The 21729-nt window shown below is 45.7% G+C and overlaps 1 protein-coding gene across 8 annotated transcripts in view; it reads right to left on the bottom strand.

Annotated features, from left to right (window-relative positions):
- The window catches only part of BIN3 (bridging integrator 3), a 179490-nt gene that overhangs the window by 93033 nt on the left and 64728 nt on the right, over positions 1–21729 (bottom strand). For 6 of the 8 annotated variants that reach the window (XR_014970558.1, XR_014970559.1, XM_085634004.1 and 3 more), the window contains 2 exons: positions 19562–19602; positions 3639–3700 (listed from right to left, as the gene is read on the bottom strand). Coding sequence is in view for 6 of the 8 variants with exons in the window: in XM_085634004.1 (XP_085490130.1) it covers positions 3639–3700; positions 19562–19602 (103 nt within the window). In the remaining 2 variants the exon portion in view is untranslated. The remainder of the gene's footprint in view (positions 1–3638; positions 3701–19561; positions 19603–21729) is intronic. The other 2 variants (XM_085634006.1, XM_085634007.1) reach the window with 1 other exon arrangement.

Below are 21729 nucleotides of genomic sequence, written 5' to 3' on the forward strand. Positions count from 1 at the left end.
GATGTTATGTGTCTGATAGTTGTATTTTCAAGTAAAGAGCATTGATGGCACGAGGCTCCGAGGTAATCAAAGTCAATCCAAGTCCTGTCAAAAGCGCTGAATCTCTTTGACAAAAAAGCGCTGAAACGTGATGACAAACTCCACCGTTCTGAGGTCTACAACTCAAGTCCAGGAGGCTATAATGAGCGGCAATAAGATTCACGTTATGTGAATGTGTTTTATGGGGAGATCCTCCTGGAGATCTGGCTAGCCCTCCAGGACCTATGATGGACGTGTCAGATCTAGCAGATGCATAATGGTGACATGCATTTTAATCTTGAGAAGGTATAACTGGTATAAAATTAAAACGGAACATTCCTGTCCTTACTCAATTTTAATCTATTTATTTTCATCCTATTTTACTCTCACATATTTACTTTTACAGATTAATCCAATTTACGGCATTAAGAAGACCTATTCGAAAAATGTAACCTATAACCTAACTCAAATACTAAAGGAGACAAGAACAGTACACAGGGGACACTTCAGCGTAAAACATACCATTCCAAAAGAGGAGTAAAAGGGAGGCAAAGAGCCTCCGCCAATACAAGTAAAAACACCTCCGAGTCCACTTATAAATATCCGATGATGCGAACAGGGCTTATCAGATGGCATTTAAAATCAGAGAACACGTTAAATCTGGCTCGAAGATCTTTACATTTTAGTAATGATAGAGCAAGCGATTTATTTATAAAGTTTTATATAGCGTGAACATGATCCCGAGGGATATCAAAGCGCTTCACAATTACGGATGGTCAAGGTTAGGCAGGCGTCAAATACATATCAAAGGAAACAGTTACAAAGGGTGCAACACAGCATCACAATAGTTGAGGAAAAAATAGCGGGACTGGGAGGGGAAGAAAAGATTATGTAAGGGGATATAATACATCAGTACAATGGATGAGGGTGTAAGTCCAGTATCTTCAAGCAAATGATCGGAGCCCAATTGCACATAAGGAATCGTTTTACTTCCATTTTGAAGGCAGCCGTGGAGGTGATCACCAGCACTAAAGATTTGGGATCACATACCACAGAGGACTAGTACATTGACAGCTAAACTAAGTTAATCTGGGGATAGAGGCCTTCATGCGGAGGAGTTCCAAGTGCTTCGCAGGAGGAATCCTCTACAGGTGTCTTGTTTCTATCAGACATCCATCCGAGTGAGATGACCGTGTCATGTCCCTCTACACTGCGGTCTCAATTGTGTACTCCCGTTCAATCAGTCTTTAATCAGTGTGTGCCTCGAAGCCGAAGGGGACAGGATCTGAATTTTTAACATCTGACGCACTGACTTTGAGCGCCCAGATGTAGCGCTGTGATGGCAACACTGGCGTTCTCAGTTTCTTCAACTTTTATTTCACATAATTCGACATTCAAAGGGAACAGTGGAAACTGAGTGATGTGTTCAATTTGACTTTCCTGTGCTCTTTCCTCAAGAAGGGTAAAAATCGGTATTGGACAACACGGAGGTGTAAGCAAAAGAAACCCTGGTTTTTGTTAACTGAGAGCCCCAGCTGAGCACAAGGATGAAGGTCTGGAATGTTCCCCATTATTACAGAATTCATGCCCTGACATGGCCGTCCTCCAGCACGTTTTCTAACATATCCGCCACTCATGAACAGTGTGGTTGTCAGGGAAGCCCGGGACACACAAGGCATGAGGAACATTTCTTGAGTTCTTCCTCAATTAGAGGCAATTGCCAAACACCAAACGCATGGCATCTGCTTGTGGTGAATGAAAGCCAAAAGCCTGCTTACGCTAATGGTAATCGAAGACGGACTATAGCGGTCAATACTGAACCAAAGGTAGATACATTTAAGAAACAAAAGGCAAGCTAGGTGTTCAATCATCCCAACTGTAAAGTGAAAGCCTGACCTGCCAATCAACTGCAATAACAATGCCCTCTGGGACTGGAGAATCGGCCTTGAGGCTTTACAGGTGCAGTGCAGTTTTTTGCCCCACTTTCTTAATGTTTTGGCTGAAATAACGGATCTCTACGGAAGCTTGGAAGATGCCGTCTCTACATTGCAGGTGTAAGTCTTTGATCGGTATTTAAAAAAGAAAAGAAAAGTAAATATGCCTTTGGCTAGGCCTTTATCTTTAAGATGGCGTCACTTGTAAAGTGTTCCGGGCCCCACACTTGGGTGGAGCTGGACATTGTTCATGAATATCACTAAATATCCCATGATGGAAAAGGCAAAGACATTGGGCTTCAGCACTGTAACCCCAACGCATGGTTCCACAATTTATTTTTCCAACATGAAGACTTTGTGCATTTTATTTTATTTTTCCTGCTTTCATATATGAATTATAAGTTACATATATTCTTTTATCCTGCTTCTTTGTAATGTATCCTTATCTTCTATTAAGTTCAGTGGCCCGCCCTCTATTCCTACACGGCTGCTGGGTCTCTATTGCTTTTCTAAATGTATATGTTGTCTTCTGGTGACTCATAGCTCCTCCTCCATCACTCTACATTGAATATTGGTAGCTTTCAGACTTTACTTTCATGCGGCTCTCTCCACACGCTGCTGAGCGGTGCCTGGTTGTGTACCCCTGTTAATGGTTTCAGAAGTGCTGTCAACACTGCTGTCGTTACCGGGTGACCCCCCCCCCCGAGGAAGGAAGGAGGGACACGAATATGAGGGCACCAAGGAACTCGCTAAAGAGGCAGAGAGGGTGTGGGCACTTAATGGCCTAAGCATACATAGGGGGCACAGAGTGGCATGCATTTAACCAGAAGGACATGCAAAGGTGGAGGAATGGAGGAGTGAGGCAGGAAGTAAAACAGATGGAGCAAGAAGACTGAATGGGGAAGGGACACAAGGATCGAAGAAGAGGGTGTGATGAGATACAAAGCGAGTAAGAGACCCAAGGGGTGCAATGGGACAGAAATGGTGGGAAGGAACACTGATGGGATGGATAGGGAGGGGACAGTAAGGGAGGAGAGGACAGGGCAGAATACGGGCAGCAGCAAGGAACACAAGTGGGTACCAAGACACACAAGGAAGGGGCAGGAAGGAGCATCCACTTGGGCCATGGAGGGAAACACAGCTGGGCACATGCAGGGACACACACTGTTGGCCTGCGTGACACAGGCACATTGGCACAAGAGGTGCAGAATGATCTACACTCGGCTGGGAAAATACTGATGTAGAGGGAGAGAGGTACATGCACAGAGATATAGGCAGGAACACAGAGAGTATCCAGGCATTATCACACGAGATCATGGGCAGAAAAATGAAGAGGGTGCCAGGAAAAATCCCCTAAATGAGGTATAAAGTAATACTACAACGGAACAGGAGAAGACAATCAAGGGGGCAGGGTGAGGCACATAAGGGAGAAATGAAGGACAAGGAAGTGAGCAATAAATGACATACACAAGAGGTCACGGCAGTACATACAAGCGATCAGAGTGCTGTCATGAGACCAAGGTGTGTGGCAGGAGGAATACACAAGGGGGAGTGAGACAGACACATGAGAATTGCACGAGTGGTGTCTACCGCAGCACAAAATGTCTGCTTCAATTCTCAGGAACAATTCCCGAGTATCTGGGTGCATGCCACCCTTCATCAGGGTCATCACTCTCCACCACCTACCCAAATCAGCCTCGGTGCTCTTCTTCATGTCTTTCTGCAGCTTCTTGGTCTGATCTTCCAGCCTGAAAAATGTTAATGCTAAAGATTAATATTGTCCAGTTATATAACACACACACACCGCAAACTAGATTTCTACTATTGTAATTGATCAACCACAGTAGAATGAAAGCTGGGATTATTCACCGAAAGTTACACCCGTACCAGGAAGGAGCTCAACCGAATGAGATTTTTGGCCAGGCTGCTTAAGGGTCCAAAGGAATCATCAAACCATGCTGGTGCGCAGCTATTCAGCAGCATCGTAAAGGGCCACTGGAATTACTGACCAGTGAAGAAAATTTGCAACATCGATCACATCAATCACAGGCGGTTGGATCTCCTGTCAAACCAAAGCCCTGCACAAACAGAGGACAGTCAGTGGACCAAGGCAGTAGACTATGCCGCTATTGTCATCGGTCACTGATATAACAGAGGCACCAATACACTCCAATTGGATAATCAAGCTTCTCTGTTTCGGCTACTCCTCTCCTTCGGTATGTCGAGCACTTATGGCGGACTCGTGGTAGCGGTATGAGTTAAAAACTCAGATACAGCACATCACAGTATATACCACTAAATGGTCCTCATTACAAGCTAAGGACTAAATGTCAATCCTTGTGCAAACATGAGTTTTACAGGTGACGGAATTACAAGTTGCGTGATAATTATCGCACCCTTGTAGTTTCTCCCCGATAATTAAGGCAGGTGAAAATTATAATGGGAAAAGGCCCGTAAAAAGACAAAACATGTGGAACTCTTGTGTTAAATAGTGATCCTGCGTGTTATGCCTTTGAAGATGAAAACTTGGAATAGAAGATATTTGTCCCACGCGGTAAAAGCTACCCCATGGTTAATGGTAGTTACCAAGTGTAGTAAATATCCCTCTCTGTTCTACCCAACTTGCAATGAGGGGTATGTACAGCCATATCTAATAGGACTAGGACTTATTTACAGGTAAGGAAAACAGCAGCTAAAGATATGATACAACAAATATACAGAAGGCGCTGCTCTGTGCGTTCCTATAGCATCTACACATTAGATGCTAGATTTTCTAGAACATCTACAGGTCATAAAAAGTTTTTCGACATTTTAGTCAATCTACTCAGGTGCCAGATAAAATTGATGTAACACAGTCACCTTGCTATGATATCACAGTCACACAGTTTTAAAGCCTCGGACTGCAAGACTGCATAACTCTGTAGGCTGAAGCCTCAGCACTTGAGATTCAAGTCAGCAAAAAATAAAAAAAGTAAAACGTCACTGAACACCCCCCCCAAAAAAAACTACCATCCAACCAAGATCCTAACTGATGTCGTCAATGGTGAAGTCCAGGGTTAATTCAGAGTCTTGGAGCCCAAGTGAACATTGACCGGGGGAGGGAAGGTGGGGAGGAGGGTGGATGACTGGGGGTTGATTACTCTTCACCGGACAGTTCAAGTGTTTCCCAAATCATATGAGACCCAATAAGATTTTTAGTCTTGAACTTCAAGGGACCAGGCATAACATAATACCTTCTCCCAGACTGAAGTCTCTCTGGGTACCTATCTCTAGGCACCTGGATCTCAGAAACCACTGTGGCAGGACATCCAAAGGAACAGGGGGCATGAACTAGTACTCAAGACTTCAACAAGTCCTATTGGGAGCTGGATTTAAGGGTTAGAGACCAACCATAACTAAAAATGGTATATTCAAGAACCGCATATGCTATATAGATGGTTCATGACAACCACCTACAGTGTATGGTACCAGATCCATACAGCCAATCCAGTGTGTGAAACCCTGGAATCTTCAGGACTTCCTCGGCCTGGAGTTGGACATTGCCAAGGTACGAATAAGTCGGGGACAGACTCCACTACACACCAAGGATTTGATATCTACTCCCTAGATCAGCTGCACTACAGGGACATAGTATCTTCAGCGTAGTTTCCCTGCCCTGATGTGCCCTCTCCAGTTAGCCGGGCCTGCTGCAGATCTTCACAAGATCAGGGGAGCTTCTGTCCTTTCAGGGGCAAATAGGCTCCTCTTCTCAGATCACAGCAGCGAGGATTGTTCCAATAGTCCAGGCTTTGAACACAGTCTAGGCAAGAGAACTGCAACCCAAGACAGGTACAGTTGCTGATCATGTATCTGCTCGGGGCTGACATACAGAGTCCAAATACTGGATCTGGCAGCCGATCACGGAATGGCAAGAAGAATTTTTTTTTTGGTCACGGACATGCAAGGCAGGTAGGTCTGGGATGGAGACAGTTCACTGTGATATGGAGGTGCAGGTCAGACCAATTAGACCTGGTTAAGCTCATTTAGTTAATGCAAGGCTGGATACAACTCCGAGCAGGTCATCACTGCTAAGCTACAATTAGCAACAGAGAACGAGTATGAGGAGTGGGTTTCGCTCTAGCAGGGAGAAACCTAAGCTGAACATCATGACTGCCTTGCCCAACCAGGTTAACAATAGCCTAGAGGGTCAGGAGGGCGGTGCACAGCTGCTGCGGAGAACTAGTCAGATAGGCAGTGACTGTGGCACGCCTGAGTGAGATGCTGTGGTACCTGAGCAGCACTGTTGCAGCAGAAGTGACTGATGGAGACTAATGTGAGCTGCAGGGAACCCATGCAGAGAAGTCAGTAACCAACTGGGCCTGGGCAGGCGCTATATGGGTGGAAATCCTGCAGGGTACTGCTCCAGGCTGATCAAGGCCTGGAGGGATGGCCAGGCAACAACATGCATTGGTACTGCCTGACTTTAGGATTTCTCTGCCAAACACTGATAGACACCTAAAGCATATGCCCAAAAAGCAGTAGAATTAGGATACTAGTTGTGCAAGTTAGAGGGGTCGCAAGGATGCCTGGCCTTCCAGTAGTTCCATATGTGGAGACCAATATTAGCTCGGCCTCTAACCTATAGGGCCTGCAACTCAATTCTTCACCCAAGCAGGGGACACAGCTCTTTTCTTCTTTCGCTCCATATTCAAGAGTGGTGGTTAAAATGATCCACCAAAAATAGGATTCCAAATGCTGCTATCACACTTTGACACAGAAGGGCACTATGTAGCGATACAGGACCAGGCGAACGATGTTACATTAGCACTTGTGTATGGGCCTAAGCATTAGGTCGGCAAAGGCACTAATAAAGATAACGGCTCACATGATCCAGTAGATGTTTGGACAAAAGGAAGTTAGCATTTTATTCACCTGTTCTCAACCCAGCTTGAGAATCTACTACTGAACCCCACTTAATTGTGTCCACCAGTTAGATAAACCACCTAGAAGACCATTTGATCTCCCCCCATTATGTTGACATTGATGACGCATTCCTATGAAACAAGGGAGCTAGTGACTCTTTTGCTCGGTCGTGCACAGATATTCGAAAGACTAGAGTCGAATACATTGAGATCAGTGCAGAGTCCACACTTAACATTTAGGAAGTATAGGGACATTCAAAACCTACATCATGGATTGAGGAGCCTAGCCGGCAACAGAGATGGCCGCCTGAGCCCTCGGCTCCGCCGACTCGTCCGCTTCCCTCCCGTACCGCTTCCTCTCCTGATTGCTGAATCGTGCCTGTTGTGCGGTAACGGGTTGGGGAGGAGACGCTGCATCCGATGGTGGGCTCCCCGTCGTCCCTCCTGCACCGGGGGTGAAGAAACGCTCTGAATTCCCGCAGACGCCTACGGAGTGGGTCCGGTCCTTTGTTCTCGGCGGCGTCCGGCTGGAGGGCAGCGACGGCGGCCATTACAGGAGAATCTGAAACCGCCGGCGAGACGCGACAGGCCACCGAGATTCCCAGAAGTAGCGCAACAGTTTCTTTTGAGGTCTCGCCGCTACGCTGCTTTACCACCACCGATGCAACAAATGTATCCCCCCCTGTTGGAAGTTCCTCTTGGATCTCTCGCTACGAAGTGTAATGGAAGGGGCCATCTTTATTGAGTGATCGGCGCTTATACACGGCGCCTGGTTGGACCGTCACTGTGCTGTCCCTGTGCGTGGCGCTGGGCTGGAGGTTGCTGCCCTGTCCCTGTGGTTTGGCGTTGCCTCTCTGGGAGCTGACCTACTAAACGACGCCTGGACATGTATGCTAAAGACTGGGCTCGAGGGTCGCCACACGCCTGCGGATTCCGGGGACAGGGAGCTGGCAGCTCTTCCTCTCACGCTATGCCCGTGAGTATCGGCGACGTCCTGGAAGCTTTGGCCGCTATGCGAGCTGCTTTCTGTTCCAACGCCCGTGACCTGGAGCGCCGGCTGGACGACGCTGTGCCCGTTCTCTCCTTGGCTGACCGGACGGGCGGCTGTGCGCGGAGCGGATCGCCGAGCCCGGGACTCGGCAGTCGTGTGCAGCCTCTCCGGGGAGACGCAGAGGAACTGATTGTGAGTGAACTTAACATCACCGCCGCTCGGACTGTCGCAACTATGGAGGACACAGTGCATTCTATATTTGGACGGAACCTAGAGGTTCGCCGTCGGATGCCAGGACTACCACCGCCAGCGGGTATTGCTGACAAGATCGCTCTGCTTACTTTTAACATGTTGCCCGGGAGTGAGTTGCCCAATTTTGGTGGACTATCACTGTACGCCTACCCGTACTGCACTCTTGGGGATAACACTGTCCTGCTTTGGATGGCGATTACTGGCTGTTGCCATCTCTCTGGGTGTTCACATCGGATGCTCTTCCTACTCTACGGGGCTACGCCGCAACTGCATTATGCTGGCGCACTGGCACGTAGGGGTCAGGGTTGAGTTTTTCTTTATTCTTGCCCTGATACCGGTAACTACATTCCTGGGACTGTGCTGGACTGACGAGAACGCTGGACTTTGGGTATGGTTTGCATGGGGTCTGGGAGGTGATGGCCGGATACACTTCTGTTGATTTTTTTCTTTTGTTCTCTTGGGTTGGCCCTCCTCCGCTGATAAACGTTTTGCACCGTTCCTGTGGGTGGGGCAGCCGGGGAACTAGTTTTCTCTGAGTGACCGGGACATGTATCGGTGGTGCTAGAAGACTATTGAGGGGGCTTACGCTTATCAATCATGGCTTGAAGATTCCTTGTTGATACTTTTGATGTTTCGGTTGGGTGTTGCTGCCTTATTTACCCTGCGCGCTGCTGATGTGACCCCAGTTCACTCGTCATACCGGGCATGTTATTACTATTGGGTGTTAGACTACTGTTGCTATTATGGGTGCGAGATGGCGGAGCTGGGGGACGAATAGTGGGCTCCTCCCCACCTTTCTCAATTTTATGAGTGTTTTCGGATTCTCTCTTTTTCTTACTTTCTATATTTCGGGACTCCTTTTCTTGGGCGACAGGCACACTGCTAGGGGGGGAAAGGCCGTAGCCAGCTGCAGGGGTGCAGGGTGGGGGGCACTTGGGGGGTGGGGTTGCTTTCTTTTTTGTTTTTCCTTTTTGTTCTATGGGCCTTCTATTCTTTGTCCTTTCTCCTTCCCTGGGGTTCAGACGTTCCTTTCTGGGTGCCACGCAGCGACTCTGGTGTTTTTTACTGCTATAAGATTATCTATCCTGATTGTTTAACACCAGTATTGACTTGTTGTGCTACGATATCCTGCTTATGTCTATCCTACAAGGAAAACTTTTAAAACTAGACCTCAGTCCTTCTGTAATGTATCCTCTGTGTTTTCAGTAAGTTGTAATGTACCGTATGTGTGAGCCCCCCCGGGCTCCTTGTTGACTTGTATTTGCCCTTTTTCTATCAATAAAGGTCTTCAAAAAAAAAAAAAAAAAAAAAAAAAAAAACCTACATCATGGGAATAGATTTAGCCAATGAAACAGGAGTGCTCTGTGTCCTGTGTAACCAACTAAACATGCGGGAAGTTGGGCTCACTAAGCTAGAAACAGAGTATGCTGAGAATGGGAACAAGGGCATTTCTGGGACAAGAGAAAAAACAAATAAAATAAATCTACAACAGTTGATAGGAAGATTAATAACTCCCAAAGACTTATACTGGCCTACCAATAAGGTGAAGGCGATAAGCTAAGCCACATTCTCACATGGCTGATAAAAGACTCAAGCTGAAAAAGGACAATTATGTGTACAATCGACTGGAAGGGCACCTCTCATTTTGAAAACAGATACATTTTGCAGGCCTTTAAAGAATATTATACAAATGTAAACACAACCCAAATTATCAGATCTCCCAATATTTAGATCATATACCAACGAAGTAGAGAAATGGACAATGCAGGGAGTCAGTAAATATGCCACTTACACTGGAAGAGGTAAGGAAGGCTATACCACTGTTGGTGAGATGGCCTTACTGGGGACTTAGATAAAGAATTTGGGAAGTGCTGGCCCCATTTTTTCTTGAAGTGTTCGAAGTAGCAGTGGAGCAAGTGGGGCTTCCTCATGCCCACGAGAGAGGCGCAGACTGTGCGACTGTTAAAAGCAGATAAAGATGGAGGGAGTTTGCATTGTATCACCCCTGGTCACTAAAAACGTGGACAATAAAATATTAGCCACATTATTTGCCAACAGACTACCATCACCAATGTCACTGTTGGTCTGGTCAGTTAAAGCAGAGTGTGCCCCTGTTTCATCAACTCAATACTATTTGCACACTTCAATGGCGCGAATGCATCCTGTTGATCCCTTACTACCAGCTGTAGCACTTTTTTCATATGCTGAAACAACACTGGATTCTTCAGAATGGAATATCATTTTTAAAGTCTTCATTGTAGTGGTTTGCCAGAACAGTTTATGAAATTGGTAGGCACAGTTCATTAAAGTGGCAGGCCTTCGACACTCGTCCCCACAGGCCGGGGTCAGTGAAAATCACATCCCTTTGCGCAGACAATATAATCTTGTAAATCCAACATCCACAAGCCAACTTAAGCCTGGTAATACAAGAAGTGATCCTATTTGATAGTCTGTCGAGCCTCAAAATCAACTGGCATAAATTCGAGTTTTTGGCACCGATCAAGACGAAGAATATTTTCCCTCAGTATTATCCCTTAACATGTTACACAGACTCAGTGAGATATTTGGGGATACAGTCTAGCACAAATACTGAGGTCAGTGACAGAAAACTAAAAGACAATACTGGACTCACTTGAATCACAAGTGGTCAGGTGGTTGAAACTACTTCTGTGAATTTATGGTACATCTCCATTATTAAAATGGTGGCCCGCCAAAACCGATGGCCCTCTCCTCAAATATACTGTCTATATCCATTTTTATTAAGCTGAAAACTACACTCGCATGACTTTCCTTTATGACTACACGATATGGCAGCCAAATCGCAATTTTCTATATTTTGGCAAACACCAGCAGCAGGTTAGCAGCACCAACAATTGAGGCTAGTGTGTCTGGAAAAGGGCATGTTGGGAACTGCGCTCTGTGAGATGCCAGTGAGACCAGTTGGCATAATTCACACTGCTTCGACCACAAGATGGTCCTGGCATGAATTGGCCACATCTGCGTGCCTGAATGTTCTATATTTGCCACTGCTCCCCTTGGAAGACAGTCCCAGAATGCCTCTGGTACTTGAGAAATCAACATTTACAGCAATGGGACTAGAAACCGTGGGAGATGTGCTCCCTTAACAAAAGGTTCAAAACCCTGCAAGACTTTACATTTTAAGGGGGCGACACCCATGAGCAATCCTTCCTCAGGTTGCACCACACAATGCAAGCACTAGAACCCACATTACCGAGCCCACCCCAAGAGTAACAAGCATTGTCGAACATTTTATTACAGAAGGGATAAAGAAACTGCTTTCCTTTTGAAAGTCTCGAGTGCTCAAAGTTAGCATCATTGGCAACATCACACTAGGAAAATGATCAGGGGAAACCTTTAACAGCAGATTGATGGAACTACCGCAAGCAAGTAAACAACATATCCCTGTACAGTAAACAAATGATCACAGTTTAGATTTTACACAGGAAGGGGGAGTGAGGACCACACTGGATGATGCAAGAAGGTTTCTAACATCTTGAATTGTTATGCCCGTTAATACAGAGTAGCTGGGGGTATGAATTTCATTCTTTGCCCAAGATAAATGGGTTGGCGAGTTCCTTTAATCCAACCACTCGCAACGCTGGGGTATGTAGTCAAGATACTGACCAGCTGTAGATGGTGAATTGCGAAGGAGTAGCCTTTGGTGAGTAGAATGGCTATGTGTTCGTACAGGAGACTTCCACCTCAGCTCAACGAAAGTTGCGATACCTGGCTCATTGCAGTGATTTAGCAGACACTTATAGTGAAAAGATGTACCCAGTGCCCCAGCCAAAACACATGGAAACCTTTCAAGCGGTATTTTGCCAAATTAGTTAGATGTTGACTAAAGCAAGCAGAAAACAACTGGAATATGGGCAAACTGGGCAAAAGCAGGCACAGCCTTCGTAGGTGATGCAGGTAAAACGATCTCCGTTATGTACGATAAGATAGCGAGCAATAGGAAAACCCAAGAGCATGGAGCAAGGTATACCTAGGAGACTGAATTGGGACTCATGCTGGAGGTAGTGTTGTGCTCAGGTTAAAGACATAAATTAATTAAATTCAAATTTAGTGACCATTTATATTGGACTGTGTAATGTACAGTTAAGTTCTCGCCGCCAGATATTGTGGAAAATAAAGAATGTAAAATGACAAATGTAGCCTTTCTTCACACTGCATGGTGCCCCGTGTTAGAATTTTGGAATAAGATATTTCACTCCCTTGGCTTAATGGCGGATATTGGTATTGTTTCTTCTCTTGAGATGGCCGTTCTGGGATCCACTGAGATCTTACCAAAAAAAGTGTGTACATTTGTGTGTGCCATGTCCCTCCTCCTGGCTAAGAGACAGGAGGAGATGTATTGGATGAGTGCTACCTCACCCAAACATACAACGTGGTTGCAGGATTTGACAGATGGTAATGAACTGATGGGTGAGAACATCGATCTCACGCATCCCAAGGCTTTTGGGAACCGATCAGATCCTTCCTGCTACAACTAGAGTTAGAACCAGTTTTGTAACCCTGTAATGCGTTGCATATTGCATAGAGATTTTAGTAAGTGTAAATCCACATTATGAACCAGCTACATTATCCTGCTGATACGGATCTTGGTAGATACATCAACGCGCTGCACTACTTTATCAACTGCACATTGTTTCAGAATGTACGGTATCACCTGGTGTCATCGTATTGTTACGATATCAAAAATCTAAATCAAATATGTTTTAAATGTCCCTTCTTAAAAGGAGATACTCTGTACCTATTGCAAGTGTTGGTCAGTACAAATGGATCTAATTTGGTAAGTTGAAGTTCACCACCAGTCCTATATCTGATTGCACCATTTGCCAGTTACCTATCTGGCAATTTGGCAGTATGGATTAACTGGAATCCATACAAGTGTGCAAAATATGTAAGAGTAAGACCATCAGATTTGTAATTGATAAATGTTAAAAAGAGAGGGCTCACAGTCATCTTCAACCATATCTGAGGCTACAAGTAATACTGCCAGTGCCTCACTCCAGACAGGACGGTTCAGAAAATTCATGTAGCATACTGTGATGTTCCCTGGTGGCAAATATGTCAACTGTTGACACCACCGATTTTAATCACAACTGTGTGAAGCTACACCGGCTGTACACCAAAGCTCGAGGTCAGACTTGCTTTAAGATCAGGACCCCTAGTCTTTCATGGTAGCCTGTGCCATTTTTTAAGTCGCACAGCACAATGTCCATCACATCATGAGGTTACCTTGCCAACCTTTCAGCACCAAGGAGAGGGGCCTTTTGTCTCCTCCATAGAGGAGTTCAAAGTAACATATGTCCATTTGCCAGTGTTCTGGCAGGAGATCGTCAGTGTGATTCTGTAAGAATTAAAACCTAAATGGTTGAAATTACCAGGTGGTAGCGACACCCCCAGAACTGGGGGCCCTTGCTGCTGGACTAGGCATCTCGCTCATGAGTAGTATCTACTCCTGGAGTTGTCCTCCAGTCAGATTCTTACTTAAAGAGGCCTTATGCAGATTTTCCACATAATTAAAAGCTTCCATTCTGGCAGTGTCAGCCCGCCATCTCTCCTTGCAGATCAGATCCTCTTCTATCAACAGGTCACAGCAGCTTGGCATCGTCAAAGAGTGCAGGTTTTCTCCCCAGCTTGAGTAGGAGAACTGTAACCCAGCAGAGGTTCATGGTCAGGCAATGTTTTTGGTCTAAGCTGGTGGACAGATAACTCAGAATGCTCAAATAATGTAGAGATTACTGGTTCTAAAGGTTAAGTATTGACTCCACTTTGGGAGGACTGGCAGGAATGCGGAGCCAACCAAACTGCAGCCAGTCTTGTCAAAGTTCATCTTCTTCTTTATTCTTTGGTTTCCACTGGCCTCTATAGAGCTCAGAGCCAGGCCAGTTCAAACTGGCGAATGTGTGGATGCTGGTTATTATTAGACAACACCCAAGAGAAGACTAAAACTACTTGGTGACAGCTGGAAGTACAGGAAAGGCAAGAAGAGCAAGTTTCACCAGAGTAGGTAAAACATACTCTGAACCACGAAAAATGGCATTCTGAAGAACAGGGCAGTGCAGTAAAAATCCATGTCCATCCTAGTCACTGGCAACAGACAAATACCACCCTGGATTTGTTCCTCATATGAGGATAGGCAAGGGACTTCCTTAATGGTTGACTGGTTGGACCAGTCCAGGGATGAGCTGGTAGGTAGTGTTCCCTCAGGGTTACAGATGAAGAAGTCTGTGCTCCAGATTAGAATCACTTTGCAACTACTGCTTATCACCTCATACACTGGAATGAGGGGACAGAATCCACCCTTACTAAAGTTGGGGATTTATTTTGGGGTGACCACCCGTACGCTTCGAAATTCTGCTGGCCCAGAGCAAAATTAAAAACACTGGAGCATCTTCAGTGCACTCACGGGCTGTTATGTTAACCGAAGGAAAAACAAAGGCCAGTCCACAAAGAGGTCAAGGGGCAAGTCAGCACAGCTTTTTCAAGCCATGAAAGGATGTATGTTCACAAATGTAGCACACTGTTTGGTTCTGGAGGGCAGGTCCTACAAAGGAGAGGGGGTAACTGGAATATCACCTGCAGGAAAAGACTGAGACGTGTGCAGAGAATGTGGGGCAGTGCCTGCAGGCAAAGGGTGAGACAAGGAAGGGCGATAGCTCCTAAGATGGGGCCAGCAGCTATAAGCAGAGATGGTAAAACTCCATAGGGCAATGACATTTAAAATGAGGATCCCCAACTGGAGAGCAAAAAGCAGAGATGGTAAAACTCCATAGGGCAATGACATATAAAACGAAGGTCCCCAACTGGAGAGCAAAAAGCAGAGATGGTAAAACTCCATAGGGCAATGACATAAAATGAGGGTCCCCAACTGGAGCGCAAAAAGCAGAGATGGTAAAACTCCATAGGGCAATGACATAAAATGAGGGTCCCCAACTGGAGCGCAAAAAGCAGAGATGGTAAAACTCCATAGGGCAATGACATAAAATGAGGGTCCCCAACTGGAGCGCAAAAAGCAGAGATGGTAAAACTCCATAGGGCAATGACATATAAAACGAAGGTCCCCAACTGGAGAGCAAAAAGCAGAGATGGTAAAACTCCATAGGGCAATGACATAAAATGAGGGTCCCCAACTGGAGCGCAAAAAGCAGAGATGGTAAAACTCCATAGGGCAATGACATTTAAAATGAGGATCCCCAACTGGAGAGCAAAAAGCAGAGATGGTAAAACTCCATAGGGCAATGACATATAAAACGAAGGTCCCCAACTGGAGAGCAAAAAGCAGAGATGGTAAAACTCCATAGGGCAATGACATAAAATGAGGGTCCCCAACTGGAGCGCAAAAAGCAGAGATGGTAAAACTCCATAGGGCAATGACATATAAAACGAAGGTCCCCAACTGGAGAGCAAAAAGCAGAGATGGTAAAACTCCATAGGGCAATGACATAAAATGAGGGTCCCCAACTGGAGCGCAAAAAGCAGAGATGGTAAAACTCCATAGGGCAATGACATATAAAACGAAGGTCCCCAACTGGAGAGCAAAAAGCAGAGATGGTAAAACTCCATAGGGCAATGACATAAAATGAGGGTCCCCAACTGGAGCGCAAAAAGCAGAGATGGTAAAACTCCATAGGGCAATGACATATAAAACGAAGGTCCCCAACTGGAGAGCAAAAAGCAGAGATGGTAAAACTCCATAGGGCAATGACATAAAATGAGGGTCCCCAACTGGAGCGCAAAAAGCAGAGATGGTAAAACTCCATAGGGCAATGACATATAAAATGAGGGTCCCCAACTGGAGAGCAATGGCTCTTGAGGGAAGAGGGGAAGACAGTGACTGATGAAAGAAGCACAGACACTGGAAGACAACAATTGCCAAGGAGAAAGGCGAAACCACTGCAGGTCACTGGCTGCCGAGAAGGGATGGAATAACACAGTGGGCAATGGATAAATGGGGAAGGGTAAAAACTGGCAGATAGTGACTTCACCAGAGAGAGAAGCAGACTCTGGAGCACAGTTAACGCTTTAATGAGAGGAGACAGGCTTAATTTGGAGGGCAATTACTGCTGAGGGGCTCGAGATCACGCTGGAGAGCACTGACAGCTGAAAAGAGATCAGCCAACACTAAAGGTCAGAGACTTTACAGGAATTGAGTGTGGGGCTAAAGGAGAAGCTGAAACAAGTGTAAATACTTCTAAGAGAGAGTAGCTAAGGAAACAAACAAGGATATGGTTTTCAGAGACTGTATTTTCTCAACACCTTTAGTTTTTGTGAGTGCTCAAAAAGAGGCTGAGGCAAAACACATCTTTACCTGCAATATGCCAGACTGAGCAAAACTCCTTGGACCAGAACATACATAACCAACCACCCCACCGTCAAAGTATCAACTTTCTTGAATCCACTTTGGTCATGTCATTCCAAATTTAGGCCAGCTCATGGCACTGAAATGGTACACGCAGAGTTCTTGGATGAGATTTACCTTGGATTGAAGAGGTTTTGCAGTATTGCTTTTACTAGATCTGTCTGGTGCGTTTAACACGGCCAACCATCCACAATAATCAGTAGGCTCTGCAAGTAGAGAATCGGTTCTTTATCCCGGTGCTGGAAGCAATCATTTTTTTTCAAATCTTAAGAGCCCAGGTTGTCTCCCTGCCTCCTTTTCTATCTTCCTTCCATACTCTTGCATGTTGAGTTCCACTATGGTCTTGCTTTAGCCCACCCTTTTTAATGGATAATGTATCCCAGCTCAGGTAGGAGTGAGCATGGGACTGCAGTTTTCTGTTCTTCAAGGTGAGGTTTGTTGGTCAGGCCTGCCCTTTTATCTGTCCCAGATTACTGCTTAAGAAGGCTAATGACAACCAGGTGCAGAAACCTCACACTTCATTGTGCCTAGGTTTTGGGTGCTCCAGAATCGAGGAGGCCTCAGTGCTACCTTCAGTGAGAAGTATCACTTTACACAAAAGCTGAGTCTGGAGAGCAAACGGAGAAGGACACTTGAAATGGAACCATGCCAAACTAGTTCTGAAGTTTGAGACAGTGGCTTGGCACCCATGGTCTACTAAATGTATATAAAAGTGGGATCCATACCCCTATTATTGGCAACTCCGATTTCTCACCAGCCCTATCAGGGAAGGCGTAGGCAGATTGGAAAAAAGCGAGTTGTAAAAGAATAGGGGACGCATTTATGATCATAAGGGGCTCTGATCCACTGAACAGATAAAAAATTACTTTGGTATCTCAGGAAGGGAAAGGAGGAGATATCTCCATATAAGGCAGTGTGTTACACAGGAAAACTATCAAGCCACATGCCAGTAGATCATTCACAGCTTTTGAGAAATGGCTAATCACGAAGAAAGATGACAAAAGGCTACTTTCTGAAATCTAAAAGTTTATCACACATAATGTACAACCAGAGAAATCACCAGCACAGAGGAGTTGGGAAGAGGAACTGGAACATAAACTTACTGTTAAGGAATAGGCAATTGTATTCTTTGGAATAAAGGTATCACGAACAAGCATCTCAGGCAGAGAAACAACTTTAAAAACAATATCATACTAGTACTGTGGCACAGCACAGATCCACAATTGGAACCCTTGAAAACAGCGGAGTGCTAGAGGAAGTGTGGTGGTGCAGGTACCTTACTACACTTCTTATGGCACTGCCCTTAACTGAAAAGGTACTGGCAAGAAGTGTTAGAAGATATAAATACTATGTTTGAAACCACTATCCCACAGTTCTAGCATATGTAATCTTAGGCTTCCCTAACAAAAGAAACATAGCCTGTGTGATTCACTGGCGAGATAGCTATTTCACTTATGCTGAGCGCAACTAAACAAACCATTACAGCACTGTGGAGAACAGATAAAGTGGTGGAGCACTGGAGCTGATAATAAGGCTGTAAGAGCGGGTGTGTAGGAAGAAGATCTAATCAGCATTAGATCACAAAGTAAAGTGGTTTGAGGAACTGTGAGACCCATACATTACATTATTTGCTCAGAAATTCAGAAAATTAAAATGCTACAAGTATCTTCCACTGCTCAGACTTACAGGTAGTAGGAACTAAAGAGAACTAAAAAAAGCATCAATGGCCATGTTCAGGAGAATGAACAGCAAGACCCCAGAGTTTGCCCATGGTGAGACTATGAACTGAGAAAATGCAAGGAGGGAACAGTTCACTATATCAGAGGGGTTGGGGGGGGGGGCAAATTTTCAAATGTTAGGGTTGTTTTAGCTAGAACATGATGAAATGAAGCGCAAGAACTTGAGTCTACTTATGCACATTACAACAATGGGATAAGAACAAAGTGAACTGATTGCATGACTGATCTTGTGGGAATGTTATCTGCACCTAAATTAATGCCTCTACCCAAGATTTCTTTTGAACTACAACAACCAGGATCGCTCAGGTGGGGTGGGAGACAGCACAGAGAGAAGTGGGGGTGTAGCATCCACAGAGGAATCGTGATCAGGGGTACCACCCTGCATTCACACATTGGATTTTGTAGTATTTAGTTCCGCCTTGTGATTAAAAGTACCTACTTTTTCCAAAAAGACAATCGCTGGGCTGGATCACAATTTATTTTGCCTTTTTGTGGATTGCTGGGTTTTTATTTCTTGCCAGCAACACTAACTACCTGAGAAGCCTGTGACTGCTCACCCTTGCTGCCTTGAGTCAAGTGCAGAAAGAGTTGTACGCAACCCAGTTTGCAGAGCCACAGAAGGATGAAACCCAGGTTACTGGAGCAAAACTATGTCAACCACCATGGATGTTGCAGAGTAGCCCCGGTCAGACCTGTGCATCCCCTCCTTACCTGACAAGGTCTGACAGTCATTCGAGCATGAAATAAACACAAGCAGCCATCTCTCCCAGCATGGATTACCGGAACACCATTGATCTTGAGTTTCCTAAATATCTTATCTCTAATTTCAAAACCCAAAAAGTGGCAGCTCACCTGCTCCTGTGCTCAGAACATTATCACTCATCTTTCCCACACCTATCTAGCCTCTAGTCACTGGCTACTTGTCAACACAGGACATTCTTCAAATCTCTCTACATAGGGCAGTGTTTGTAAAATGAATTCTATTATTGTCATTGTTTCCCAATATATACCTTCACAAGCTCCTCTATGTGCTTTTAAGAGCACTTCATAAGTCCCTTGGGTGTGTGATCTTCGATTTGTGGCTGCTCCCTTCCCTATACAGCAGTCACTCACAGCAACTACCTCCGTATGTCACTACACAGCAGCTCACATCACTTGCTCTCAAATAAGCAATTGCATTTTTTGAGAGCATAATTTCTCGCTCAATCATCTGCAAAGCAGCTTTAGGTTCTAATGCCAAGACTCCTCAAGGTAAGAGAGTGCCTTAGAAATATTGTAGTCAATCAACCAGCCAATCAACAGGTCATCTTCCTCAAACCCGGGATAATACTTACTGCTGAAGCTTTCCATACTCCCGCTCAAAGTCCAGCTCCACCTATAATGAGGAAGGGAAGATGCAGTCAGTGTGTGACCTCACAGTTGTTGTCTATGACCCACTAAGCTGGGATTCTGCCGACTGCACAGACTGTGGCTGGAAAGCTATCGGGCACCACTACAAATTTTGCATAGTTAGGGTTTCCCCAAGTGGAAATATCTTATTTTTTCTAACTTTTCCAGTATTTGGGAACGGAATATTTAAGAATTGCCTTGAAAATTCAAGTTTGGCTACGAAGAACATCTGCAGGGACCAATACTCTCCTGAAACTACCAGGAGGTGGGTAATGAGAGGTTTCTGTGTATACCCAATTGTGCACACCAGAGAAATGTAGGCGTACTTTCCAGGTAAAAGATGTCAGTGTGATGTGCTTAGGGATTCAAATTAGCAATGTAATATAGCACCTAGGAGCTCCAAGTGCAGTTGACAGCACCGGCATTTAAGGTTGGTGGCCTCAGTACGCTCCACTTAAAAACCAAGCACAGGCATATCCAATACGTCTCACCAATGAGTATCCTGTACCCTGACTCGAGTAGTTATGGATAGCAGTGTATGATTAGGGAGACGGTATCCTGTGATACCGTCTTGGTTTAGAAAAACCTCTCTTCCCCCCCCACCCCATCTAGAGAGTGCCTTTGTACACTTCTCAGGATTTGTGTGAACAGAAATGTGTCAATGTATAGCCATGTCATATTTCAGTGTGGCTGCTGTAAAGCATGACTAAAAATACAAAAAATTAAAAAAGCGTCATGACCCGTCCAGCACAGAGGGCAGGGGAGGAGGCAACATGCACTACAGAGGCTATGGAGAAAAAAGGACTATGACGCAGCTAGCGGTGTCCACATCGTAAAGCTTTTTTTTGTTATGGAGAGATGGTGGGAGGCAAGCAACAAGGCCGAGAGAGGAAGGGAGGTAAGGTGGGTGGGGGCCAAGCAAGAAGCAAGGGGACGAGGAAGGGATGGAGGGTTGGGGCAACACGGACGAGGGAGGGATGGAGGGTCGGGGGCAAGCAGTTACACAGGGAGGGTGGGGAGAAGCAGCAACACGGGGAGGGAGGTTGGGTAGAAGCAGGAACACATACGAGAAGCAAAAACACAGGGCAAGGAGGGTGAGGAGAAACAAGAACACAGGAGAGAGAGGGAGGGGAGAAGCTGCAACATAGGGGAGGGAGGATGGGGAGAAGCTGCAACACAGGGGAGGGAGGGCGGGGAGAATCTGCAACACAGGGGAGGGAGGGCGGGGAGAATCTGCAACACAGAGGAGGGAGGGCAGGGAGAATCTGCAACACAGGGAAGGGAGAGCGGGGAGAAGCAGCAACACAGGGGAGGGAGGGCGGGGAGAAGCAGCAACACAGGGGAGGGAGGGCGGGGAGAAGCAGCAACACAGGGGAGGGCGGGGAGAAGCTGCAACACAAGGGAGGGAGGGTGGGGCGAAGCTGCAACACAGACGGGAAGCAGCAACACAAGGGAGGGAGAGTGGGGGGAAGCAGCAACACGAGGGAGGAAGGGTGGGGGAAGCAGCAACACAAGGGAGGGAGGGTGAGGGGTAAGCAGCATGACAGGGGAGGGAGGGTGAGAGGGAAGCAGCAAAACGAGTGTGAGGGAAGGAGGAGCATGGAGGGGGAGAAGTACACGAGGCAGTCATCTGAAAAAGATGTACTCTACTTAAACACCAATTAAAAAGTAGTGCTTAACAAAAAGAGCAATGGAAGGACACACGTAATGCATCAATGCTTCAAGGGAGAGACAACTACACAAAGAGGAAGGCATCCTACAGCAGCTGACCAATAAAAAGCAAGCAAATAAGAGTGACAGTGAAGCCAACTAATAGTAAGCAATGGGCGTCTTCTAAGCCTACTGTATAGAAACAAAATATCTTGCAAAAGACAGCACATGGGCTGTCTTAGGAGAGACGTAAAAAGTGATGGGCGGAATGCTGGTCTTACTTTCAATCACCGAAAAATGCAATCCAGTCCATCTATTTTTTTGCCCACTATTCCACTTTAAATAGGAGACTAGCCATATGGATGTAAGTTTTGGTCCTGCTCCAGTAGAACTATTAGTCAAAGACCCTGCAAACATTCTCTGAAACAACAAGGGCTAATACATGTGAGAGAGGTAGCAAAAC

Source organism: Triturus cristatus, chromosome 11 (assembly GCF_964204655.1).
Source record: "Triturus cristatus chromosome 11, aTriCri1.1, whole genome shotgun sequence".
NCBI classification, from domain to species: Eukaryota; Metazoa; Chordata; class Amphibia; order Caudata; family Salamandridae; genus Triturus; species Triturus cristatus.